General features: G+C 39.9%; 2 protein-coding genes across 9 annotated transcripts; both read right to left on the reverse strand.

Moving 5' to 3' along the window:
* Positions 1 to 2,541: 2,541 nt before the first annotated feature.
* Positions 2,542 to 11,505, reverse strand: stau1 (staufen double-stranded RNA binding protein 1). 3 transcript variants are annotated; one of them, XM_006783116.3, is made up of 15 exons: positions 11,304 to 11,505; positions 8,471 to 8,750; positions 8,090 to 8,211; positions 7,850 to 8,006; positions 7,587 to 7,743; positions 7,312 to 7,483; positions 7,112 to 7,207; positions 6,752 to 6,964; positions 6,522 to 6,665; positions 6,249 to 6,395; positions 6,079 to 6,154; positions 5,681 to 6,000; positions 5,446 to 5,568; positions 4,826 to 4,905; positions 2,542 to 3,348 (listed from the first exon to the last, which is right to left on the reverse strand). In XM_006783116.3, the coding sequence occupies exons 2-15, from the start codon at positions 8,652 to 8,654 to the stop codon at positions 3,261 to 3,263; spliced, it is 2,079 nt and encodes a 692-aa protein (XP_006783179.1). In that variant the 5' UTR covers positions 8,655 to 8,750; positions 11,304 to 11,505; the 3' UTR covers positions 2,542 to 3,260. The 3 variants fall into 3 exon arrangements, with proteins under 3 accessions (XP_006783179.1, XP_006783180.1, XP_006783178.1); XM_006783117.3 differs by having other exon boundaries at positions 7,587 to 7,740; positions 8,471 to 8,754; XM_006783115.3 differs by having other exon boundaries at positions 8,471 to 8,754.
* Positions 11,506 to 11,656: 151 nt separating this feature from the next.
* On the reverse strand, positions 11,657 to 26,289 carry pbrm1l (polybromo 1, like). Of its 6 annotated transcripts, none has more exons than XM_006783113.3 (30): positions 26,184 to 26,289; positions 25,713 to 25,889; positions 25,444 to 25,541; positions 23,895 to 24,042; positions 23,580 to 23,726; positions 23,254 to 23,370; positions 22,979 to 23,047; positions 22,784 to 22,882; positions 22,620 to 22,705; positions 22,395 to 22,486; positions 22,092 to 22,308; positions 21,842 to 21,983; positions 21,595 to 21,680; positions 21,179 to 21,458; positions 20,971 to 21,076; positions 19,725 to 20,364; positions 19,006 to 19,220; positions 18,730 to 18,912; positions 18,419 to 18,576; positions 18,101 to 18,337; positions 17,339 to 17,484; positions 17,055 to 17,212; positions 16,556 to 16,739; positions 15,776 to 15,983; positions 15,470 to 15,668; positions 15,214 to 15,369; positions 14,297 to 14,458; positions 13,882 to 13,946; positions 13,400 to 13,613; positions 11,657 to 12,052 (listed from the first exon to the last, which is right to left on the reverse strand). In XM_006783113.3, exons 2-30 carry the CDS (start codon positions 25,854 to 25,856, stop codon positions 11,889 to 11,891), a joined length of 4,920 nt encoding a protein of 1,639 aa, XP_006783176.1. In that variant the 5' UTR covers positions 25,857 to 25,889; positions 26,184 to 26,289; the 3' UTR covers positions 11,657 to 11,888. The 6 variants fall into 6 exon arrangements, with proteins under 6 accessions (XP_006783176.1, XP_035760526.1, XP_006783175.1 ...); XM_035904633.2 differs by having other exon boundaries at positions 15,298 to 15,369; positions 18,730 to 18,915; XM_006783112.3 differs by having other exon boundaries at positions 18,730 to 18,915.
* Between the last annotated feature and the right edge of the window lie 757 nt (positions 26,290 to 27,046).

Here is a 27,046-nt window from a genome sequence, read left to right on the forward strand (position 1 = left end):
CGCGTTCATGTCGTTTACTTCAAATTCTCACCCCACCATGTGAATACTGCAGCAGAAATCAAGGCTCATCAGACCTGGCAATGTTTTTCCAATTTTCTATTATCCAATATTTGTGAGCCCATGTTTATTGTAACCTCAGTTTCCCGTTCATAGTGTCTTAGTCTTCTGTTGCTGTAGTCCATCTGCTTCAGTGCTCCATGTGCTGTGTATTCAGAGGTGTCTTTGACGCATGCAGAGCGATCCAACGTTTTCAATGGAGCAAATGTTTCATCAGTCATCCAAGTGACTTCTTCAGTCTCAGCAGAGTACAGGTTGCCGAGAACTTATTTGCACAAGCTTAGTTTCTTGATTTGCATATTAATAATCATGAAACTAAGCCCATGGCTCATTGTTATGCAATGGTGCTAGTTTTGGTCATTATGCAAATGCACTGTTTATAAGGTTTGGGAAACCTGCAGTCAGCTGGGACTCAAGATGTCATTTGGATGAGTGATTAAACGCTCCTCTGACTGAAAACACTCTGTTGTCATGAACAGAATCAACTTTCAGGCAATATGTTCAGACGTGATCATCTGCATGTGGTTATTTGAGTTACTTCCGCTGGCCTATCAGCTCCGAGAAGTCTGGCCATTCTCAACTGACCTCTGGTATCAAAAAGGCTTTTTCACCCAGAAAACTGCCCCTTACTGGATATTTTCTCTTTTTCAGTAAACAACTTGCTACGAAATAGTTATTTGCCGCAGATGCTGTTGACAGTATCATAAACAGTTGAATATTGAGTTTATGTTCTACCTAAATAATCTGTCCAATCAGGGCATATTAGACAATATATACCCCCTTGATACTAGTTTATGAAATGTTCACTCCGTGTGTGCTTGCTGCAGGGGCTTTATTTACATTTTTTTAAACATCAAAAAAATGAATCACCAAAATATGCAATCTGCCCAGAGATTCACAAGAATTAGCATATGTGAAGGAGATTAAAGAGTTAGTATATTTGTAACAACTCTTTTTTTTTTTTTGCCTGTCCCATTTGGTTCTTTAGCCGTCAGAATTGTTGTCTGAAGACCAACAAGGATACCCAATGGATTTATTTTGCCAAATGGATCATCATGGCATTGCCGTATTGGTCCATTTGATCGACCTTTGTTTTTATTATTTATTTTATTTTATTTTCAGTTGTTACAGACGGGACAGACATGAGTGAGGGATAGGAAAGGGAGAAAGAAAGAGGAAGGAAAAGAAAAACAGAAGGGGAGAGGGACAGTGAGAAAGGGGGGAAAAAAAAAAATATCTCCGGGATCACCTGTTGAGAGAAAAAGAATAGAAAACAAGCAAAAAAACCAAAACAAAACAAAGCAACATACTATACACAACACCATCGCATTAATCTACCTAAGTGTAAACAGCAGTAAATACTAAATATTGAATGTTGTTGTGCAGCACGCAGGACAGACAGCGCACAATGTGCTTTGAAGTAGCAGCCAAGAAAGGTGTGATTTAAGTCTACAAACAGTGAACACCTGTGTGCACACCTGTGTGGATCGGCGCGCTTGTATTCAAATGGGTTCCCCATGTAATGGTCTGCAAGAGGATGTAGAGAGCCATAGCCCTGTCCCTCAGGGCATGAAGCAGGCATGGAGGAGATCCAGGCCCCAGACATCCAGAGGTCCCAGAGTGCAAGAGCCCAAGGAGGACCACCGGAGGGGCATCCGTGCCACCTTCATGGGAAGGGCTGAGGATACCCAGGCGAGGGGTCACCCAGTAGCCACCGGGCAGAAACCAGAGGGGGCTGCACCGGCGTGCTCGTCGGCTCCGCCGGCAGCCAGCTGTGCCAGAGTGAACCGAGCCGCAGGCACAGAGGCCAGAGGCCCGAGGGCACTGTTTATAAGGTTTGGGAAAACCTGCAGTCAGCTGGGACTCAAGATGTCATTTGGATGAGTGATTAAACGCTCCTCTGACTGAAAACACTCTGTTGTCATGAACAGAATCAACTTTCAGGCAATATGTTCAGACGTGATCATCTGCATGTGGTTATTTGAGTTACTTCCGCTGGCCTATCAGCTCCGAGAAGTCTGGCCATTCTCAACTGACCTCTGGTATCAAAAAGGCTTTTTCACCCAGAAAACTGCCCCTTACTGGATATTTTCTCTTTTTCAGTAAACAACTTGCTACGAAATAGTTATTTGCCGCAGATGCTGTTGACAGTATCATAAACAGTTGAATATTGAGTTTATGTTCTACCTAAATAATCTGTCCAATCAGGGCATATTAGACAATATATACCCCCTTGATACTAGTTTATGAAATGTTCACTCCGTGTGTGCTTGCTGCAGGGGCTTTATTTACATTTTTTTAAACATCAAAAAAATGAATCACCAAAATATGCAATCTGCCCAGAGATTCACAAGAATTAGCATATGTGAAGGAGATTAAAGAGTTAGTATATTTGTAACAACTCTTAAATTGGCCAACATCAGTGCAAAATCATAACCGAGCACACCTCTATACATTACAAAGAAAGAGACAAAATGGCAAATCTTAGTTTTGTGCATGTAAGCACATTTAATTACCATGGGGAGCAGAAAGAGTAGGGAGAGTTTGACATAAGGGAGGAAAAGGGATTTTCAAGGAAACTGGTGCAACAGGGAAACATCCCTGCCACACACAGATTCGACAAGATCACATTACAACACGCTACATTTAGTCACAGATTCTTCCCAGCCCTACATGGTAATGTTGATAACACTTCACTTGTGGTTGTTGATATAAAGCACTCTAGGAAAATCAGAGGTTCGCCAGCTGCACCCTAGACAAAGATCTAAACCATATTGAGAATATTCTTTAATGAACTACCTCTGCAGGGGACAAAACGTAAAACACTTAAAAACAAGAGTTAGCAGTTCTCACAAAGAGTAAACAAGTTCTATGCAAAATAAAGAGTTCACAGTAAATCACTTCTTCCTTTTTCTCCTCCCCTTATCAAGCACCCCTCCTCCCAATTGATTGGCTAGGATGCAGCTACTTTTTTTTTTCTACAAAGCAACAGAAAAAAAATAATGTGTACAATTAAACAACATCAAGGAGGATAGTCTATTTTTCCTATTAATCTTGTTTAACTGTGAACATTTTGTAACGGTGAATATGAACAGTGATGGTTTAGAGTCTACAGAGTCCAAAGTTTCCTGTAGCCTTCTAAATCTGACTAAGAACACAGTGTCTGAGTTTTCTCTAGTGCTTTTACAACCAAACCTCATAATCTAAACAGTGCCATCCAGGGTCTGTGCCAATGTGCTTGAGTTAGCCTGTTTGATGTGCAAGTCCCCTTCAATTTCTTGTTTGCCACACCTGCGGAAAATAAAAAATTATTAACTTAGCTGAGCTCTCACATAACACTCTTTTTTTGTCTCCATACACAAGTGTTTAATGAAGTGGAATATACTTCATTTTTAAAAATAACATGGAAGAATTTACACGTGACAATTCTGTTGTGTTTACCAAGCCTCGCATCATTTAACATCTAACAAGATGAGGCGTTTACTTCTTCCTACACCCCTTATAAGCTCAGTAAGACAATAAAAGACAGAAACCTCTTTGTGACTTGCATTTGCTGCACAACTAGCAGTTGCGGTGATCACTTTCGATGAGAGGGTATCGGCACAGGTTGCCTGATGGGAGGCAACCTGTCTCCAAAAATTTGTGGTGTGATTTTGACTGTGGTCACTCTCAGAGAGATTTATTATTTGGTATTTGTCACCAAAGCCTAACTGAAAAACATAGAAAGATTGCTAACGTGTTGCAATCAGAGTCAGTCTGCACCAACTGGACTTAACTACTTGCCAGTTGGTGTATTCTGGTTATACTCCGATCTAAAAGCAAAGTTGCTGAGCGTCTATGTAAGTTTGCATTTAAATCCCCATCCAAGTAATTTCTGCATTTCTATTTCAAATTTATAAGGTTCGGGCTGAATATAGACAGTTAATGTCATTTTCTATGCATGTATAAAGGGATAGAGTTGCAAAATTTTTCAATTTTCCCCAATTTATCACAGTTAATATTGTATTATCACAGACAGATTGCATGTAATTCCCAGCTTGACCCTGTTCAACTGAAAACTGATCGCAGACTGACTCCATACTCACACACCAAAATTGCTTTGAAGACAGCAGCTGACTAACAAGTGGCTCAAACCTGGTCCTGGGCTTCAAACCAACCATTTCCAAGGTAACAAGGTCACAAGTTCATCACACATTATCTTTGGTTGCATCTCAGTCTCCAACCACTGTTTAGTGTCACTATTAGCATAAAAAAAGCATCAGACGTCCAGATCTTCTTCTTCTTCCTTTTTTTTCTTTGAACCATCCCACACACTCTTCCTCCTTGAACAATCTAAATACACAAACCCCAAGGATGTATTCTCGTGCCATCTCAAACTTCAACCTCACATCATCTACAATGCAACTCAACTTAATCAGAGAATCAGGTGTGTTATATTGTTAGTCCAATATGTAGATATGGGCATAGTTCCCTTCTCTATAACACTACACCGCCAAAACCTCTTTTCACTCTCATTTTTACTTTTCAGATCTAACAGACATTTATGCAAACTGACATCACTGTATGTGATTCATCAGATTTTGGACAGCTGCATTTGTCTGAAGGTTTTAATAACTCTTTCCTGACTGGAAAGAGTTAAAGAGCTTCAAAGCTCCAAATCTTTGTCTTTATTGCAAGCAAACAAGAGAAAATTAGGTTTTTAAAGACGTAACGGCAACGAAAATGCAAATGCTTTACAAGTTGAAAGGCAGTGTTTCTCATAGCTTACCCAGAAACTGGTCCATTTCCTGTCCTTTCGTTTGACTGCTGGTCCAACTCTGAGAGCAACTTCAATATGTTCAGTGCAGCCTAAAAAAATAAGCAACAGTATGCGTTATCTGAGCTGCAACCTGAAAAGTATGAGTCTTGGAAGTCTTACTGTCTTGGAAGAAGCAACAAAAAGGAATGGGAGTGCATGAAACAGCTGGCTTATACAGCCCCTATTTTGGAAACGGCTGGCCTAAAGCCTTTGTAATGTGTCATCATGACATTATGACATGACATTAACAGCAATCGTGTGCCTTTTGGTCACACTTGCACGACTCCACATGAGATTTATTCCAAATTCTCTTCACGGAAAGTTGCTGGGATAAAGTTAGGAATTATTAAACGTGTTTTTCTGTTAGTAGCAAGGGCTCGGGACTTTCACACTGAGAAAGAAACCCGTATTACCTTTGAAAGCTTCCTCTTCCACTCTCACGAAATAAATATTTAACAACTGATTATTATACATCAACAACTGACTATACCCCCCATCACTGAAAATGTATTTCCCTCATCACTATTGTGGCTCACTCACAGAGGGTGTCAATGAGTGTTAAATCTGTAGTTTCTGAAATAAATACTCACCATATCATGACAGGATTCTACATCTTTCCCAATCCCATGACTGATGAGCGGTGGCTGGGAGGAGCAGTTAATCAGTGACACAAACTCATTCTTATTGTTTTTGGGAAAATCCTTGTATTCCACCTGCAAGCAGATGATATATTTTAAATTATTTATACTCATTTGTACCATAAAAAACAATTTATACAATTCAAACTGAATAATTAAGCTCATGAAAGTCAAACCCGTTGTTTACCTGTAGGCCCTGCACAGATGCCAGATAGCCGAGCTGTTCCGAGGGCCTGGTTAGGGGGCCGTGGGGCAGTTGATTCGTGTTATTTTTAGTCTTCAGGATAGTCTCTGCAGTCAGTGATGTCCCAGCGTAAAGCAGCTCGTTGGCAATCATGGCAGTGATCGTGGTCTTGCCTGGGTTGGGTATACTTCGACTGTAGTCCTTGGCCTGGGATCCTTGGCAGGCCCCAACTGCTTGTGCCACCTCAGGCATCATGGGCAGGATCCCTGCAGGCAGCTGCTGGTGGCTCAGGTAAGGCAGGCGGAAGTCCTCCTCCTTGGAACCTTTTGAACAAAAGGCTCCAAGGTTAATGATTTTCTTCATGATTGTTAATAGTTTTTTATTTTCCCATCAAGTCTTACCCAGTGTCCCCTCCTCTACAGAACCAGGTTCGTAGAAGGTCACTTTGCGCCCATCACCTGGCTTTTTTACTGGGGTCTAAATATAACAACAATTTTACTATATAAATATAATATAAACATTGGCCACCTAACTTATTTATGAGACTTTCCTGAGAAGGTCTAAGCAGTACCTTTTCATCAGTTTTGAGTGCCGGTTTTGGGGGTTGAGGCTGAGGCACTTTATACCCCAAGAGCTCCAGCATTTTCTCTGCTGCGTTCCTCTTGGCCACCTTCTTGCTGGGTCCCATTCCCTCTGCAGACTGCCCACACACAGTAACCTGGACCAGAATAAACAGATGGAAGAGATGAACGAAATGAGAAATTAACAAGCGGAGACAGAGGAAAGCAGAGACAGATGTTACATAAGTGCTGCTGCCAGCATGCCTCGGCTGCAGCTGACTCACCTGCATGACAAACTCCCTGCGCCGTGGCAGCCCTCTCTCTGTCACCATGCTATACTCCGGCTCCTTCTCCTTCTTGGCCTGCTGGATCTGAGCCAAGCGGCTGATGGGATTCATTCCCTGTCCATATTCTGGACTGGTCTGCAGCTGTTGGCACGACAGGTTAATGATTGCTTAAGGAAGCCGTTAGGTGTGTAATCACTATCCCAACTCTAGTATAAAACTTGCACTACCTTGATGATAGATTTGGTTTTCTTTTTGATGCGGGGCTGCGTCTTTTCTACACTGGGTATATGGGGTAGTCTCTTCAACTCTCCCAGCACCGCTGCTGCTGCTAGCTTCTTTGCAATCTTTTTACTTTTTCCCTCGCCCTCTCCTGTGAACTCGCCAACTGTAACACGCACTACAAAAGTCTTCATGTGTGGAGGGCCCTCTTCTTTTAAAACCTGGAAAGCAACAGTGGAAACACCTAATGTAGGGGAGCATTTATTCTATTAAACTCAATAGATTATGGGCAGAAGGAACATGCAGTGGTGTACAAATTGGTGAATGACATAAATCCCCCCTAAATGATAAATAAAATCCATTTAAACCTCAAAGCTGACAGGTAAGTTGCGTTTAAGTGCAATTTCAAAGACTTGACTGATTTCTGATTTGTTCAGGTTCTCCTCCTCTGGCTCTCCATTCACCTGTCAAAAAAGAGGACATGTTTTAAAAAAAACAAACAACAACGACAAAAAAAACCCAGAAGCAATAAATATCACAGATGCCGAGTGTGGGCTTCTTTCCTCACCACTGGCAACTGTTGCAGTATTGGCTCCTTCTGCAGTACTTTCAAGGCCTTGGCAGCAGCATCGTGTTTGGCTAACTGCCGCGTTCGTCCTTTCCCAAAAAACTGCTGGCCTCCAATAGAAAGCTCCACATGATATAACATTGGTCCCACAGGAGGAAATGGGTAGTAGTACCTGGATGACAATTGAAGTTAAATACAACCCATTTTCCCCCATTTCCTCAAAAAAAGAGAGACAATAAGATTTCTGCTCAGATTTCTAAATGATGCAAACTCACTGTTGCATAGAGCGCTGGTAAGGCCCTGGAGCCCGCACATTGTAGTTGAAGTTTGGTGGTCTCATCCCCGTATATGCGTCGATGGGTTTATAGAGAGGCTTTTTACCAAGTTTGATGCATAGTGCACTCAGCTCTGTAATATGCGTCATGCCATCTGCTTTGAGATAAACAAAAAAACAAAAATGAATTCACTGCTTCTATTCTACAAGGTGTTAGCAACAATTAGAAAAGAGAATACAATAAAACCAGTGGGAAGAGCGTACCTTGGTGCTTTCCTGTGCTGCGGGGTGTCCTCACAGTGGGTTTAGGGAGTGTAGTCTCAGCGAGGGCTGATGCAGCAGCGGAATGCTGAGCTTTCTTGATACTGGTCCCCTCTGCCTCCCAATGCTGATCTCCCAGCGTGAGCCTCACTGAGAAAATCTAAAATTGATTCTCTATCATTAGCATAAAGTTGCAGCAGAACAGGACAACAGTACTAATAAAATGATGTGAGCAACTTGTACCTTTGAGTGAGCTGGCCCTTGCTCACAAAGCAGCTTATATTCAGGTTGAATCTTGTTAAAACGGGCTAACTCATTCACCAAACACATAGGGGTCTTCTCTTTAGGGTTTGCCATGTTAGATACTGTTTATGGAAAAGAAAGATCCAAAATTTTCTTTATAACTATCTACAGGAACCATCATAAAGTCTCACAATCTAATACACATACTATCTGGCAAAAGCATTCAAGGTTCTAACAAATTTTTGAACAAAATATTGCAATAAAAAGGGTATGAGATGCATAATGTGATCATAAAAACTAAACAATAAATCCCAAACTAATTTTTTTAAATGCCATCACCGATAAGTAAGCTTTTTGACCAAACAAAATCAGAAAACCTACCTGTGGTGCTATTGTAGGGAGTGGCTGACCCTGCGGGGAGAGCGGAGCTCCTGATGGGCTGGCTGGCGCTCTCTGACGGTAGGGTGCCTGAGGCACAAGGGATGCTGTAGCTAGGCTGTGGCTGCAGGGGGGCAGAAGCAGCGGGCATGGGGCTAGCTGGACACTGAAACTGGAGCTGAGACATCCTCGCTGCTATAGCTAAGTTAACAGTAAGATGAGGTCAAGAATATAAATTTACAGTGGGGCAGGACTGCTGATTGAGGTGATCTGAATGTAGGGTCTACCTGGAAAAAGAGGACATAAGTTTTCAAATAATAAATAACTAGAATATAAGAAAATCTTCATTTTGAAAAAATAAAGCAGCATCAAAACCTTCACAAGAGCAGAAACCCTAGAAGTCAAAGATAAAAGGTGTCAATTGCAGGACTGTTAAACAAAGACTTAAACACCTGAACAATTTACTTACAAGTGCAACAAAAATAGACAAGGGGAACCAAGAGTAGCACCGTCCAGCAGTCAATAAATGTTCTTTCTAGCACATTCAATCAGTTAGGAATGCAATGAAGAAAGCCTGGCTTATGTACAATACAATTTTTCTTTTTTTTCAAGATGTAGAAGGATGTGTTTTCTATTGATTCAAACTAATGTTTCAATACAGTCCACAGATGTCACATGTAATGGTAGTGCATTCCATAGTTTGAAGCTGCAACTTTGAAAGCACAGTCTCCATTAGTTTTCAGTCTGGCAATATGTGTCGAGCAGAAAGACTTGAATTATCTGCACGTTATATAAGGACGAAAGAGTTCACGAATGTAAGCAGGCATTTGATAATGCACATCTCTAAAAGTTATCGCCAAGATTAAAAAAGCAGGATCGCACAAGACTATTACTACTTTCCCCATAAAGACATCATTTAAAAACTTTCCCTGTACCATTAATGGCAAGTTTTGAATCTCTGTATATATCAATAAAGATGTGATCTTGGGGCCTTAAGAATAGTTTCGGTAGCTGCCCAGGTAGAGACCACCCTCACCGACTTCTGCCACACACGCACACACACAGTCATTTTGTTCCATAAGCAACTGCTCAGTTCAGAAGAGCTTCAATGGTTACTTCTAGCAGGCTTTCAAGGGGTAAAGACTTAATGTGTTTATCAAAACTAAGAAACTGGTCCAATATAACGCCTACATTTCTGACATTTGATTGAGCTGCCACTAGCACAAACAACAACTTATGTTGTTCCAGTAATAACTAAAATGTAATCAACAGCCATGCAGTGCTTTATGGCATCATTAAAGTCATGAAGGATAGATATTTTTGGAACATTGTGAGGCGAAGAAAAGGAAATGTACAATCGGGTATCATCTGCATAATGATATGAAACCCATTTAAGGTGGTTTAAGGGTGTAAATACATTTTATTGTAAGTAACAGACATTTGACAGCATAGCATGGGGAAAAAAAATCACTCTGGTAGCTAAATACAAATTTTGTGTTCATTTGAGCACTACAGACAATTTGCCAATTTAAAGAAAAGCTGGACAGAAACAGTAATATGTGTTGGGTCCCAGCACAGGTCACCCAGTTTGTCTATATTGGGGAGATAACTTTATCAATCAGCCTATAAGAACAGTGTTGTGCCCAAAACGGATTAACAGCCTTTGCCAAAAAGCGATTGGCTGTATTTAAACTGCTAAAAATAACTTGTTGGCCTATACTGTGTGAAACATATGTCAAATGTATCCCTCATGAATGATATCAAGTTATCTTGAGCCACAAACAACATTCCTATCACATGGTAGAATCAGTTTATGGCTATTATATATCCATTTTTAACAAGTTAAAAAGTTTCATTGACAAAACAAAAATGGCTTTTTAAGAGTAATCTGGCCAAGAGGACACCAGAAACTGCAAGAAATATAAAAATAGTTATTTAAAGGTATTTTAAAGGGCCAAAAAGGACTGGAAACATGGGAAGCAAAAATGCATGGAATCACTGGAAATCACTTTTTGGCACAAAAAGTGATAATCTGTTAGGTGACCAAGGGAACACGTAGCCATATAGTGCCTATAATAATACAGCACAATAATGTTTTATTAACAGCATTTTCGCTGCTTTGATCTCACAGTAAGGACGCTGCTGACAAAAACTCATCACTTTTTGTTCTCATTCAAACCACAGCTGGGAGGGTCCGTGCTGTCAAAGGGGCCCTGGGAGCCTTCACTAACTGTGATAGAGCAGAACCACCATTTACATGCAACGACTGTAACCTGCATCTCATGCTAAGCATTGTTAGATACAAAAATAATACTAATAATAACTAATTTGTTTAAGAAAAAATGTTTACCATTAGCTCGACTTACAACACGAAAAACTGAGGCTAGGTTGTTAGCTGATACAGCCGCTTGCAAACAACCACGATTACTGTCTGGTAGGCTTTCTGGACCTGTATATTCGTCAATGATTTGACTAGCTGTGAGCAGCACAAGCTACTGGCAGCTAATTCCTAATTAAAATCAGGCCGCCGGCTGGATGTACAAGCTTTACAGGAGAAACATGCTCGCTAACTAGCTTATTCGCTACGAAAGGCAGGGGTGGACAAAATAGGACAATCTTTGCAAAAAACAAGACTCGTTACTGAACAGGTGCTGAGAACAGCAAGACAACGCCCACAACTCACTGACAACAGCACTTGACATTTGTTTATTAAATTAATACATCAGAAAAAAGGGGAGGAAACATCTTGTGTTTAATTCAAAGCGAGTCTGGGAGCACCCGGTGTCACCGCTAGCTAGCTAACGCCGACAAAGTCTGAGCACAAAGTAAAGCTCACCTCGTCGCTCCTTCTGTGCGGTTTTTAGTTACTCCATATGACACGCTGATTTACGGTCGTTTGCTTTTGTTAATGGCCAGTTTGGAGACTCACAGTGCGTTATTTTGATATCGAAATGCGAGCGGTGAGGAGGTGGACATTGGGAAGACAGGGCAAACACTAAAGAGAATGGCACTATCTCGCTTCACTCTGCAGGAAGTGACATCGACTAGGAGGAAGTACTTCCACGATCTCAAATATTATTATTCAGGATCGAGAGGCTTGTGAAGCACAAAGGAGTAAAACACAAACATGTTATGAGGGTAATCACATTAAAAAAAACACCATCAACAACAAAAAGAGGACACCGTCTATTTGGGGTATTGACAAATTTATTTGCACCAATAAGCCAAAAATCACAGGTTTAGCAGAACTATTCATCCAAATGGTATAAAAAAAATGAAATGCAGCACACAATTAACTGTTAGCTAATAAATATAAAATTGCTCATGATTCACTATAAAATATTGCTTCTAGGGTCTACAAGCTAAACTCCGTGACTTGAGGATAAGAGCAGTGACTGAGCAGAGTGGTAAGTTCAACAGGTTACAGGTTGTGAGCCTGACAGATGTTCAGAGAGTCTCTTAACATCAGGTCACGCAGACGCCACAGTGCATCCACCATGGTGGTGTGGGCTCCTTTGCTCTTCAGCCAGTGAGCTGGCAGCCGACTCTCTTGTTCTTTGGTCAGGTGAGAATCTCGCCTTTGCGCTGTTAATGGAAACGCATATTTCTCCTTAAGTGTGATTATTCAAAAGGCAAATAATGTTCAATATTGCCTTTGAAAGCAAACAAAAACAAAGATATGCACACACTCAAACAGGTAAACATGCTGGGAAATGACAATTTGGGCTTAATGCAAAAATTAAGGCAACACAGTCAACATTTTAGAAACATATTCCTATCATGTAAGGCCAGCATCATTTATGGGGAAAAAAAGGTATTGTGTAATGCTCTGAAAAGCTCCTGCTTGAATGCCTCAGAGCTAATTAGGCTGATTGGAAGGAGGTCAGCAACATGACTGGCTCTAAAATAAGCTCCCCATAGAGGTCAAATCTTTGAAAGGTGGAACAATTCATAATATCGTCAATGTAAAATGTTAAAAAAAAAAAAAGGATTTGTGGATTTCAACATCTACAGTGCATCAGAAGCTGTCATTTAGCTATTTCCCCTAAATGTACACATGAAAGGGTTGATACTGGTAGCATATAATCATTTACAATTACTGATATGCAGAAATATCACTTATCAGTAAATAGCACTGGAGAGTAGCTGATTTTTTTTTTCTTGGTTGAAAGAACTTTATAAAAGTTATACTATAGTAAAAATATGAATAGGTTAAACACACAATACAAAATGAAAGCATTTGTATGAGATTATTTACATATTAAAAGTGTGCCATTTAAGTGTGTTGGTCAATAAGACAGGAAAAAAAACAACTGCTCCGTTAATTAAATGTTGCCCATTTGAACCCATATGAAGGAAAGCTGGCAGCAATGTAGGACTGAAAGAAGTTACCATACTTATAATCACAACTCTTCTTATTAAGACATGACTGAGTCTGATAATTATAATTGAACTTTTCATTTAAAATATTGTTTTTACTGCGTGTCTTTCCCCACTTTCTCTCCCCTCCTGATTTCATACATGTTGACCTCTAATCAGGAACCTACCCTAAGTTACCATGGCGCTCTACCCCGGTAGGAGGAGATCCACCTTCGTTGCACTGAAAACCCAGTGTCAACCCTCAAGTTTCTCAGACAAGCCGAAATCCTGCTTTGTATTACAGGAATCTGGTCCTCTCAGTTTTCCAACCTCTTACAGAGGGGTGTTAATTATGTTGCTTTAATTTTTGTGACAATGACTTAGACATCATTTTAACATAAGAAAAAAAAACTTCAGAGCAAAATACAGTCTTTACAGTTGTTGCAATAACTCTTCAGAGCTTAAAAATACAAAAATGTTAAAAAAGAAAAAAGAAAAAAAAAACAAAGCAACTGAAAAAAAAAGCAGTGATGGAGAGTTTTCTAGAAATAAAAGTAAAAGCAAAGAACCTACCTTTGAGTGCTTGGTCCCACTTGCTAACAGTGCTGGAGTCTGAATTTAAGCCCTCTATGTACTTCAGGTAGGCCTCTGAGTGAAGCACTCTCTGAGTCTTTGGTGGTGGAGCCACAAACATGGGAGTGGTGGGCTGCAAATGTGAGGGTTGGCCTAACTGTCCTTGTCCAGGGTAGGGTGGAGGAGCATGCTGTCCTGGGCTAAACATCCCAGGCTAAGGTCACACAATAACAACATTTTGTTAGCATGTAGATGATACATAGAATGCATAATTAAAATTATCATTATGATTATCATTATTTGCAAAAACAAAATAGGCCTATATATACACTTGCTAGTAAAACTGAAGCAGGTGACGTCTGATTATGCAGGAAACAAAACAAAATCCATATTTTCTTGTACAGTTAAAAACACCAATATAAACTATATAGAAATATGAAATAACACCTATACAGCCAGGGTTTTTCTGCACTCAGGCTCACCTGCTGAATAAAGTTTCCTTGTGCAGGACTTCCCGCCATGCCATTCATACCAGTCCCCATCATCCCTGTTGTAAATGATAATATTTAGCTTGTGTGCATTTTGTAACTGTGGTAAACTCTTGTTTTTGTTCATTTTATGTTAAGCTTTATAATGGCTCATGGAAATGTTAGTTTTTTTAACTACCAGTTGAATGTTAGTGGTTTGGTATCAGTTTTGCATGCATTCCATGTGTGAATTTCATATATTTGTTCGTATATTTTAAGTGTGAAATGTGGGAGCACTTTAGAAGAGACTGCTTTGACTGCTCAGTGTGTAGATCAGGCTTTGCAGCCTGTGGACCAGGTAAACCCCCTCCAGCAGGAGAGACACGACTGGATGTGACTGAGCAGGTGCGGCTAGGACAGTGGCCCTTACCCTGATGAGGCATGCCAGGGTACCCGGGCATACCTTGCTGGAGATGGTGAGGAGGCAGGTGAGGACCCCCTGTAGGGTGAGGTGGCATTGGGGCCACACTCAGCAAACCCTCATGGGGGCCCTGCATTGGCATGTAAGGTGGACCGTAAGCTCCCATCATGCCTTTGGGAAAAGTGTGAGGAGAGGACAACATATCCATGCATAAGTGACATGCAGCTGACACCAAAATAACATGCACTACTACTGCACACAGTGGCCCCTTTCACACAAGTACCTTAAACCACAAGTGCTGTTAATTTAAAAGTTTTCGCATGTCTACAGACTTTCTACCATTCATGCAACTACATTTTTCCTCATTTGTGAGCTCTGAATGGCAAAGATGACCGTATGGGAGATAAAATTCCACCACTGTGTGAAATGTTGTTGTTAGCATGGAAATTCCTGAGATAAGATCACAGTGACCTTAGACCACTGAAATCTAGTCAGCTCTTTCTTGCACCGATTACATTTCCAAAAAAAGAAACGTTGGCCTCCAGCCCCACATGGTCATCGGCAAAGATAAATAGACACAGTTGATGGTTGATATTGAAGGTTTCGTGTGAAAGGGGAAGACAATACATATGGGTTTGAGAATGTTAGCAAAACAAGCATGAATGGCAAATGAAATATTAACAAAAGGCATTCATAGTTAAAAAATAATATTCATGCAATTCATGTCATGCAATATAAAATATGAAGGTTGATGACAAAACTACAAACAAATAGCAGCAAATAAAGAGGAAAAACTGCAATAACAACATCGTTTTGAGATAAACTTCTTTTCAAGTGTTAGAAAATTACAGGATTACTGTCTTTAATTCAGTCCAGCCTCATTTTTCCTGCTGTCAAACACTCGTGCTGTCTCTGAGAGGGGTTACCTGACACAGGTGTCATGGTCTGGTTTATCATTCCCATAGTGCTAGGCGAAGGTACCACCCCCATCAGTGCCCCTACAGGGGTACCTGCTCTTGGGGAAGCTTGCTTCTGAGGTGGCCTCTCACGCTCTTGCTGTTCCACTATTTTGGCTGCACGCTCTGAAACATCCAAAGATGTGATTTATTTATTTATTTTTGGTTTTGCTAGCACAAGTTCAAATAGATTCATATTTGTATTCATTTAATTATTTTATCTGACCTTCATACTCTGCCTTCTTGGAAGCTTCGAGGTTCCTCCACTCTGTGCCTACCAGTCGACTCAGCTCCCCGAAGGAAAAGTCTGGGTGACGAGCTTTTATCACTGCTCTCATTTCACTGCTGAAGAGGATATAACCACTCATGTTGATCTTTCTCTTGGCCCCTTCCTTCTTTGACAAGCCTTTAACCTTAGGAGTGGTCTAAATGGAAAAGCAAAGACACAAGTTTATATAAAAAAAAAAAAAAAACCAAAAACAACAACAACAACATTTTCAAACAAGGAACAGATGGTTTAAAAAAATTAGACCTGCGAGGGTGTGTATGGCATGACGTCCATGTCATTTGTAAGTGGGGTTTGCATCTGAGGCAAAGAAGGTGTCTCTGGAGCTTCCTCATCCTCATCCATGTCTTCCATGTCATCATCTGCATCCTCCATATCTGCCAGTTTAACCTCAAGCTCATCTATCTTCTTGTCCAAAATTGGTGATGCTTCCTTCTGTGGCACTATTAATTTTCTACGTGGAATAAAATAAGCAGACATCATAGCACCTCAGTGCTAATTGTTAAATTTAAATCAGAATCATAGAGAGCATAAAAGACAGCTGTGGCTTCAGGTCTAAAAAGAGAAGCCCATGTGCCTCAAAGCTAACGTTCTACTCAATTCCCAGCAGGGGGCAACTTCACCGGTGCAGTTTCACTTCATCCTGAGTAAAACATAAAGTCCATTATGATCGTTATTCATGTCAGAAACAAGAATCAGCCAATCAGATCAGATCCACCCCTCACTCATCAGCTCCAGTTTTACAGGAACAGCTTTACTGAATGGGGCAAAATAGAGTAAGTTCAATCCCCACACAGTGCTCAGAGGTTTGGTTAGTTTTAAGGTTGATCCAAAAGATTGGACTGTTTTCTAAATACAGGTGTAGTCAGTTATGGTAAATGGCCTGTATTTGTACAGCGCTTTTACTTTTACGCAGTTAATTTCAATATCAAGCACAAAAAAAAGCTTATTGGCAACTTCCTGTTGGCTACATCCATCCTTTATACCATCTATGATCCTAATAAGTGCTCTGTTTAACCAACAGACCTGAAGTAGTAGATCTCATCCTCGACCACTTTGGAAGAGTACGAGAAGCGTTTCAGACCCTTGAACTTTTTCATCATCTTCTCACTCTCAATGTAACGGCTTTCGCACAGCAGTACATCGTCTTCTGAAAGCTCGGTGGGTCTGCATGACAGGTAGTCCTTAAAGGAAGACACTACACATTTGCCTGGAGAGCAGACAGGCAGAATAAAAGATTAGAAAAGACTGCTATGAAAAACTTGTTCTGAGGTAACTCAAATGTAGAAAATTATAGCTTTAATGTTCATTTAAACATTAATAAATGAAATGGCCTGGGAAATGCACTTTTGTCTGTCTTATCTAAGACTATTTCTCAAGTCTATGAGGTTGCCATTTAACCAATTTGTTTTCTGCTAGAAAAACAAAATTATTTTTTTCTTTAGTGCACAATTCATTTAAATGCATTACACAATGAGTGAATGAGCTGACTCAAGAAATCTTTGGGAAGTTTTCAAAATCATACCTATGACACAAGTCATGGGCAGCGTCTCCTCCAAATGACTCAGAAACACCTCCCTCTTGTAAAACATCTTCGTGGGCTCGTGCTCTGTTTCCTCAGGGTGAATGAAGATGGGTCCAAAGAAGAATGTAGTTCCATTCTGTTGCCACAGCTTCTCTATCCTATAGCCCAGCACAGGAAGTCATGTTACTAACAGCTAATAACTCCATCTTATCTAAACACCACCAATCAACACATCAGGCCCTATTTCAAAAAGTGTCTATGTAGCCTAATATATGTCAACCAACCTGGCAACCCTAGGTTTTGATAATCCATGAGACTGAATGTAAACACAGTCTCCCACTTTAAACCACATGTTTTTGTAGCATAACTGTTCATAGTACTGGCAGCCGGGCTCAGCTCCACTCATCTCCGTAGGGACATCCTCTCTCTCCTAAATGAACACAGACAGAGGATTCAGGTGTTTATTATATGGAAAAACAATCAACAGGCTCCTTATCAGTGTGCTAATAGTTTATGAGTTAATGCTTTCCAATTAACGCCAACTGGCCAACTGTTTCGTTTTTTTGGAGTAGTGAACATAGGGCGGGGAGGGTAAAGCTGGGCTGGCTTCCTCCGAGGAGTAAGTTTTTATATCTATATATCTCTATAGATATAGAGAGATATAATAATAATGTTAAAAATAACGGATTGCATTTATATAGTGCCTTTCGAGACCCTCAAAGCACTTAACAATTCCACTATTCATTCACTCTCACATTCACACAATGGTGGAGGGAAGCTACAGTTGTAGCCACAGCTGCCCTGGAGCAGACTGACAGAAGCGAGGCTGCCATATCACTCTATCGGCCATCGGCGTCTTGCCCAAGGACACAACGACCAAGATAGACAGAGCTGGGGATCGAACCGGCAACCTTCCGGTTACAAGATAAGCTTCCCAACCCCCTGAACCACGGTCGCCCTGATAAATATATCTATATAGATATATATATTCTTCTAAAAGTAACATTATATATGTTCAAAGCCTAGAATACACAATCTCACCTTACCTTCTCTACAAAGCCATTGACTGTATATGCCAGCGGTTTTTCCTGGTCAGGCTTCACAAACATTGAGGCTACACGAACAACAGGAAGAGGCGCCTCCCGAGGGACTAATTTAAAGGAACTCTCCGGCATGGCCCAAATCTTGATCTTTTTGAAAAACTTGTTCCTGGCAGTGTAGCGGGATTCACATACATAAACGTCCTCAGGTCTGAAGCCCTCGGGTTGCATTTTGAAATAATCCTACAGAAAGATTCGTAATTAGACAATGGACTTTTGGCGGCTCAAATTAAACCATTTTTAATATGTGGTTCACTTTCTCACCTTCACAAAAATGACCACACATTTGCCCAAAACCTTACTGATGGACACTTTGTTATAGTAGTCACTCTTGAAGACTTCTTTTTCCAGAAACTTGCGTGTGGCCAAGTGAAAGGTTTCACTGGGTCTGTAGAACCAGCAGCCATAGAGCCACTTCTCACCTGCATATATAAAACACAATCTGTTTTTAGCAAAATATACTGACTAAATGGAAACAAAATCAAGATGTTGAATCAGCTAACTTGCAGAAACAGAAATATTTAAAATCATGATATAATTCTATAATTCTTCCTATAATTTTCAAGTTAGGCTACCTGCTTCATCCTCCCAAAGACGTTCTATACAGACAATGTGGGGCTTGAGGTTTGGTTCTGACGGCTCCACATAGACGAAGTCCCCCACGTGGTAGGTACTGTTTTCAAATCTGCAGTCTTGACTGTACACATGCTCTGGCTTTGACTGCCACACCTCTCCCGCCAGGTCCTCTGGCTTCTCGTCTTCTTAAGGTGAGAAATATGTCATGATTTCAATGCCACAACCACATTTAATATTCTTCAGACCTCCTGCATGTCTTCTATACGTTTACACACCTTGGTTTTCATCCTCATCCTTCTTTTGTTTGTCCTCTTCAATCTCTTTGGGAATTTTCTCCCTCTTTTCCTGGTCTACGTCACTGTGGAGGTGTTTTAACGTGTAGTTGAGTGCAACGGACAGTAAAATCTCACCATTCTTGCACAGCTCATCCCTTATTTTGATGAAAAACTGTTGTAGCTCCACTGCATCCTCAAATATCTCAGAGTCAGTCCTGCCAACGTGAAAAACATTCATCATAAGAAAACACTGGCACACATTTGAGTTGTATCACCTAGTGTAGCAAAGCAAGTATAAACAGGACTTATTTATTAAGAAGAGCCACATATTTAACAATAAACAGTGATTTGCTTACAATAAAACTGATTACACTTAATGCATATAAATTTTTTTAAATTTCAGTTTCAAAGTAAATATGTACCGGTATATGCACCATATCACTAATTTCTCCTGAAGAGCAGCACACAAACAAAATGTTTGATCTTTACAAAATGGAAAATATAAAATGGGCAATGTTTCAAGGTAAAAAGGTTCTAACCAGTTAGCATTGTCAGAAGTTTATTTATGTTGTGAACACCCATTTTCATTTGCCATTTCTCTGGTTTTTGAAGCCTTGGTGAACCGCTCAAAGCAAATGCACTTTACTTTAATGGATAAACAATTAAAGAAAAAAAATTTTTTTAATGCACCAAGCTCATTTTATAATAAGTTTCCATACCTGTGTAACCTTCTTGCCTTCTCTAGCACTTCAAACATGTGTTCCTGGAAGACATCGAGTCTCCTGTAGCGACCGCGCTCCACATTCATTTTGATGACATCAAAATTAAGCGGCGGCTTTTCAGGGGCAGCTGGATCAACAGCAGGAATCTCAGCCAGTGAGTCACTATAGCAGCGACCCTCTTCATCCTGGTGACCCATCACGGATACAAACAGGTTCCTGATCAGTTCTCGCACCAGAAGACCCACACCAGGAGGGCCAAACTCCTCCCCTCCCTCTTGCTGTTTCCGTGTCTCCAACAACACTCGGTGCAACACTAAAGCATCCCGATAAATCAGAGACTCAGGCTCGTTGTATATGCAGGCATTATTGAACATCAAAGCAAAGTCCTCCACCAGGGCGTCGACATCTTGGTAACGGCCTGCAGCCATGTGGCTTCGCACACGTTCCATGTCGATTGGTCTCTTGATTGTAGCGTAGTAGTCAGGCAACTCGGCACGAGAGGGTAGACGGAGGAAGATTGCGCTTAGGCGCCGACCTCGGCGGTCAGTGAAGTTTCGCACAGCATCATACAGCTCATTTAACCTCTGCTGAAGAGGGGTGAGGTATTTGGACTTCTTTGGAGAAACACCACTCTTTCCTTATAAAAAAAAAATGTATGTTAGTTTTAAAAAGCTTTAAAAAAAGAAAAAAATGTGAAACAGAAGCTAAAAAGAGCCAGAAAACAAAAGAGCAATACAGCTCAAACTGTCCGAAATACTTAAAAATGCCTTTCTTGTTCTTTTTTTTTAAGTTGATTTTTGAACATTTTTGCGCTATTAGATAGTCACAGCAGATACAGACAAGAAGCAGGAGAATAATATGCAGCTACAGTCCGACTGGCTGGGAAATGAAACAACTCATTACTAATGGCATTTGTTCACATACTGTACAAGTCCAACCACTAAGCCATGTAGATTTCCAGCCAGCCCTGATTTCCACAGCTGCTGTTTTAAGTGTACATGAGAGACAGGCAGCGTTTTGGCTGATAATAATTTAAGAGGAACAACTATATAGTAGGTTACCCCCTTCCCCCCCCAAAAAGTGCAAAGAAGTAGTTCGACAAATTAATTAATTTTTAAAAATGAAAGACTAACCAATTAGTGAAAAACGGGTCAAGGATACACAGACGTCAGTGTTATTACATGGTAATATTTTACAAGTGTAGAAGTATTTTCAACCAACATGCACAAGCATTCCCACTTACTTAGTTTCAGTTTGGGAGATCCCACATCCTCCTCCTCAGGTGGAGGACCCATCTCCTTGCGCTTATCTTTCAGTATCTTTTCCAAAATGTCAGCATCATTATATACCTACATAAACCAGAAATTGGGGAGTCAGAAGACTTAAAATCATTATAAATTTGACTATAACAAAAATTAAAGTTTTATCACAGAAGGAGTGAAAGTCCCAACCTGAGATCCCTCTTCGTTGTAATGCCGGGCATTGCGGAACATTAGCTTCATGTCTTCCATCAAAGCTTCCTCTGTGGCATAGCGCTCATTGCGAACGTTATGTTCAATTGTTTTCAGGTCCATCGGTTCAAGGATGACGTTATAGTAGTCAGGGTAATCCTTCTTGGATGGTTTAACCATAAAGAGATCACACAGACGTCGATTTGTGCCTGCCTCCCTGGCCTCGGTCACGGCAGCATAAAAGGCTTTCATTCGGTTCTTTTTCACGTTTTTTTTGTGGCTGGACAAAAATTAAAAATAGATAAAAGTATGACAACACTGAGACATTGAGAAAACATAAAAAAAATTATAAACAATGTTTGCAATTTTAATACTTTAAATTTCAAAAGCATTAGTATCAATAGAAATAGTAATACCTTTTTCTCTTAACGCTCCCTGCATCAGAAGACAGAATGCTGTCCCCATCTTCGTCATCTCTCCTTAGAAGTTCCCTCTTTTTTGCCTACACAGAACAGGCAGATGGGTACATTGCCTTGCCTATTATTATCCATTATCTACAGTCTGCTTCAAATATTCTGCTTTTATAATGTGCTCTTTGACTTTTAAATGTACAGGTAAAACTGTTTTAAGCACAACCTGACAGAATGATTAACAAGGTGCTACCTGCATGATCTGCTGAAGCCTGAAAGCCCGTTTATAGATGCTTGAGTTAGGCATGTTGTAGCGCTTTGCATTCTCAAACATCAGATTGAGGTCAGCCTCAATTTGTTCCACGCTTTCATACTCGCCATTCTTCATCTTTGCCCTAAGAAGGAGAAAGAAAAAACTTTTTTTAAACTTCCCCCAGAAATGTAATTTGGTAGAAAAAGGGTTAATTTTTAAATACCATATGGTATGAATATCTGGTTCTTGCCTGATTTGCTGGAGGGAAATGGGTTGTTTTATCTGCTGATAATAGTCGGGGTATTCCCTGCGAGAGGGCAGCTGCTGAAAGGGTTCAGAGAACATCTGGCCCTGGTTATTTCTGGCACCCCTCACAGCTTCGTACAGTTGAAAGATCGGGTTGCTCATCTCCATACTTGAACTCTGACTCTCAGCTTCTGACTCTCCCTCATCATAGCAAACAGAACCTGCAAACATCGACGACACAAAGTGTTACTTTTTTCTGCACAGCCACAAAGTAAATTTGTCTGCTACATGAACTGTTAAAAATTACCTGAGAGCACAGGATCGTCCTCACTCTCAGAGCCATACTGTAGAGCTACGCTGACACCAGAAATTCGATCTCCCTGACCAGACCTGCGATTTCTAAATAGTAACACAAGATACACAATTCACCAGATATATCTTAAAGGTATGAGATTTTTCTGTTGGTATAACAAGCAGATTTAATTTGACAAAAAGACAACGCTAAGAGCAATGTTATACTGTTGTTTAATACCTGATACGAAGACTAGATTTAGTAGGTTCTGCGTGCTCAAGCTCTGTCTTACGTTGAATGAAGACTTTCTTTATGGTGTTGGCGTCCTATAGAATAAAAGAGCAATTGTTAATATTCAGAGTATTAAAACTCATAAAGAAGAAAACTGAGAAAAGGACTTTTACCTTAAAAACCTGAGATCCTGGCTCATTGTAAGTTTTAGCATTTTTGGTCATCAGTTCAACATCCTTGGCCATAGCATTGACATTTTTATAGTATCCAATCTATGCAAATTAAATTACATTTTAATGGTTAGAAATGCAACACACTGAAGCTGTAAAATTAACAAATGGTTAAAGGTCAGGAAGCAAAATGACTACCTGTATTCTTTGAGCGATTGTTCTCAGATCTATCGGCTCCTTTATAATGGCATAGTAGTCTGGGTAATGCTAAAAAAGAAAGAACAATTCTATAACGGACTGGAGTTGGTACACAAAACCACAAACACAGGAAAACAACTGGACTTTACACTCCTAAAGTGCCTTGAACAAAAAACCTATATGTAAGAAAATAGCAAAGTGAAACTTTGTTCAACCTGTCTTATATTATTAAGCTTTGTGTGAAGAACAGTTAATCAATTTCAAGTGCAACTTACCACTTTGGAAGGCAATTTCTGGAACAGTTCACTGACCAGACGCCCTGAGGGATCAGCATGTGACACTATAGCCTCCAAAAGTTGCTCCAGCACTTCCTTCAAACTTCCAGCTGAAGTCTAAAAGACAAATATGTATAAATAAGTTCTGACCCCACACAGTGGTGCTATTTATTCATAATACAAAGGCAATATCCTGAAACAGATTTTAATATTTTTTAATTATTTTTAAATTCAATACAGAAATATGAACCCTTTGTTATTATTGAGCTAATAACTGGCAATCATACACACAGGGCAACTCAGTCTTACATGTAATGAGGACTTACCTCCTCTTCAGTTGCCATTCCTGGGTTATCCATATCATCGCCATCTTCATCATCCTCATCTCTGTCTCCAGGTTGCACAAACTCATTCCTTGTTTGAAAATACACTTCCCAAAGCTTGCATGCAGCTTGATACTCCTCACTGTCCCTCTGAATCATTAAACATGAGGCAAAATAAACAATCACATAAGGTTTACATTGGGAGATGCATACATAAGTAAAGGCTTATATAATGAAGCTGAAGTAATAGTGTATTTATTATAACCTTAGAGGCTACCTGTAGGAATAAAGAAAGCACTGTCGTTCTCCAAAACCTACCTTGTAGAATGATCTGGCATTGTTGAACAGGAGCTGAAAATCTGCAGTAAGCTGCTCAACATCATTATAATCCTCAGACTTCAGTTTACACTGAATCTTCGTCATATCAATTGGCTGGGACACCACTTCATAATAATCAGGCTGATTCCTGAAAAAGAAAAAAAAAAAACAGGCTAATTGAAACACTTTCACATTATCCAACATTATTGAGTATGTTCAATATACATTATTCATTCATTTTACAAAAACATTTCTTTTTTTTCCTGCATATTTGTCACATTAACACATTTCACATGAATTTAATTTTAAAAATAGGCATAATAACATAAAATAAATATATAATAATCAGTAAAAATTCCGTTTTTACATGAAAATGTCATTTATTGAGGGGAAAAAAACTGTCCAAACCCATCTCTGGCCCTGTGTGTGAATCAAGAAATTATGGGGAGAAATTTGGCTCAAAAGGGTTGCAAATGCCAATCAAATAATCCACAAGCATAACTAATTCTTGCAAATGTGCACAACGAGTACAATGATCAGTATTTATTCAGGTTTGGATGTATGAATGTGTAAAATTGTTTTACATGTGGTCAAAGTGCTTTGTATTTGTGTGTGGATTAAAACATGTTTGTGAGTCCTCAAACGTTACACACAAATCATTGTACACATTTGTAAATCTTAGTTTATGCTTGTGGATCATATTTTAGGCACTTTTGAGGTAAATTTCTCTTCACAAGTAGTCAATCAAACTGAACCAAAGTGAGTAGGAAAAGATGTCAAAAACCAACATTTCATGCCACAAACTAAACAAACAGATGAAAAACAAAGTCATTGACATCTATCAGTCTGAAAAGAGTTACAAAAGCATTTCTAAGGTTTTGATAATCTAGCAAACAACAGTGAGAGTCATTATCCACAAATGGCAAAAACTTGGAAGAGCACTGAACCTGCCCCGGAGTTGCTGGCCTACCAATATTACTTATAGAAAGAACTCATCCAGGAAGTCACAAGTTCATGATGAGTTCATGATTCAACAATAAAAAAGAGACTGCAAAAATGGCATCCATGGGAGAATTCCAAGGTGGAAACCATTGCTGTATAAAAAGAACATAAAGGCTCACATTTACCAAAAAACATCTTGACAATCCCCGAGACGTTTGGGAACACTTGACTGCGTTTCCCACAGCTTGCAGCTAACCGTTGCTGCCAATGGTGGCACAACTAGGTTTTAATTTTTTTTGACCAGTTATTTTTTTCTAACCTTCTTCCCCATAATAAATGAAATCTTCATTTTTTTATTTACTCAGGCTTTCTTTACCTAATATTAAATGTCAAACAATGTAATTGTGACAGATATTTAAAAATAATAAAACAACAAAGGGGTAAATGCTTTTTTCATAGCAACGTCCATTATTCCATATATTCAGTACACATTTTGTGTGTTTGTCTTTTGCAGCTTCTAAACATTACTATGTAGGTAAGCTTTAGCTTTTCTGCAAAGATTACCTTAAATCCTCTTCAGTATTGTAATATCAAACAGATACAGTACCTCCTCTTTGGCACCCTCTGAAAGACTTCACTAAGCTGCCTCCCTTGATCATCCTTGTAGTCTCTGATAGTGTTGAACAATTCATGGCATACAGCAATCTAAGAGGGGGGAAAAAAGCTTTTAAAACTCCAATATACTTTTACTATGGTTTCAAAGGCACGTACAGATCACATCGGCCTTGCTAAAGTCAGGTCATGTAAAATACACACACACACACACACACACACACACACACACACACACACACACACACACAAAGGCGCATTTACCGTATCCACAGGAGGGACATTGGAGACTCTTTTTCTTTTTCTGCCACTTCCAGGAGTAGAGGAAGAGACATCATCGAGGTCTCCCCCTCCGCTCACACTGCTGGAGGGAGAAGTAGCTCGTCTCCGTTTGGAGCTCGCTGACATCGCTGGCTGGTTAAACAACAGGCTAGCCCACGGCTACAAGAACAGAGAAAAAATAATAACGCCACTGTAAATTTATTTTCAATCAACTTAGTATAAAGAGGACAGTCGGTCTTTTATTCATTTATAAAGTCTAAAATGGGAAGTAGTACTTAATCAGATAACATTAGCGTCGCTTGGATGTATGAAACAAAGCAAACAAACGAGCGACAGTTAGCATGCTACTGCAACACGAGTAAATTAAAAACGATGAAGTTCTCCCCCAATAAAATACGCGCAAGCTGGGGGAAAAAAACAACAAATAATTTAAATTTCAAAAACAAGTCTTACCAAAATCTCAGAAAAGTTAGCCGTAATTCCCTGAGCAAAAATGTTTAGCGGCTAACCGGCTAGCCAGTGTTGTTTGAAAACTCCTGCCCGGATGTTGAGGTTGTGTTTGGAAGACAGAGGCAAAAGTGCCAACCGAGGCAGTGCTGACCCCTAGAGTCTAGGTGTAATACTGCACCGTGTACTATATTCAACGAACATTTTTACAGTAATATGATTCATTGATTGACAGATTTCTATTTCACGCCGATTTAAATCACAGGCAATACATTTATATGAATCAACACTGAAATACTGAAAGAAATTTCATATGGATCAAGTGGTTTTTCATAGTGGAGCTTCTGGAAGCATTACATAACAAGAAGCACATTCATGAGAAACAAATAACATTTAAAACAATCACAGAATTTATATTAAAAAAAATTTAATAAGAAATCACAATCGACCCAGGCGGAGGTACACCCAGGACAGGTCACCAGTCTTTCACAGGGAGACAGACAACCATTTACACTTAGAATCATAAATTAACCTAACTCATGTCTTTGGACCTTGTGAGAAAGCCAGAGTACTCAGAAGCAACCCACGCAAACAGGCCCCAGCCAGTTAGGGATTCGAACTCAGGACTTTCTTTCTTGGACTTTCAATGGTATCCACACCACTTCTTTGTGTTTTGACCTAAAGATTTGTTCAGGTTGAACCTTTTTCATGACTTTTTTTTTTTTTTTTTTTTTGGGGGGGGGGGGGGGGGGGGAGGAGGAGGTGTCAGAGACTGCAAACCCACCCAGTTGTGCTTCATCACAAAGAAACCTGGCAACCAAAAAATTAAAGAAGATTAAAGAAATGCGCAGAAACAAAACCAGGAAATG

This window comes from Neolamprologus brichardi, chromosome 5 (assembly GCF_056152115.1).
Source record: "Neolamprologus brichardi isolate AB-2024 chromosome 5, ASM5615211v1, whole genome shotgun sequence".
Lineage (NCBI taxonomy): Eukaryota > Metazoa > Chordata > Actinopteri > Cichliformes > Cichlidae > Neolamprologus > Neolamprologus brichardi.

What these genes read in the sequence shown, in the direction of transcription:
- stau1 (XM_006783116.3), bottom strand. Translation starts at nt 8,654, where the DNA reads ATGTCTCAGCTCCAGTTTCAGTGTCCAGCTAGCCCCATGCCCGCTGCT. An exon ending in AAGGGCCAGCTCACTCAAAG is followed by an intron (nt 8,007 to 8,089) that starts GTACAAGTTGCT and finishes AATCAATTTTAG; the next exon opens with ATTTTCTCAGTGAGGCTCAC. An exon ending in CAGCACAGGAAAGCACCAAG is followed by an intron (nt 7,744 to 7,849) that starts GTACGCTCTTCC and finishes TTTATCTCAAAG; the next exon opens with CAGATGGCATGACGCATATT.
- pbrm1l (XM_006783112.3), bottom strand. Translation starts at nt 25,856, where the DNA reads ATGTCAGCGAGCTCCAAACGGAGACGAGCTACTTCTCCCTCCAGCAGT. An exon ending in ACAACGAAGAGGGATCTCAG is followed by an intron (nt 21,077 to 21,178) that starts GTTGGGACTTTC and finishes TGGTTTATGTAG; the next exon opens with GTATATAATGATGCTGACAT. An exon ending in TCTTTGGGAGGATGAAGCAG is followed by an intron (nt 18,577 to 18,729) that starts GTAGCCTAACTT and finishes TTATATATGCAG; the next exon opens with GTGAGAAGTGGCTCTATGGC.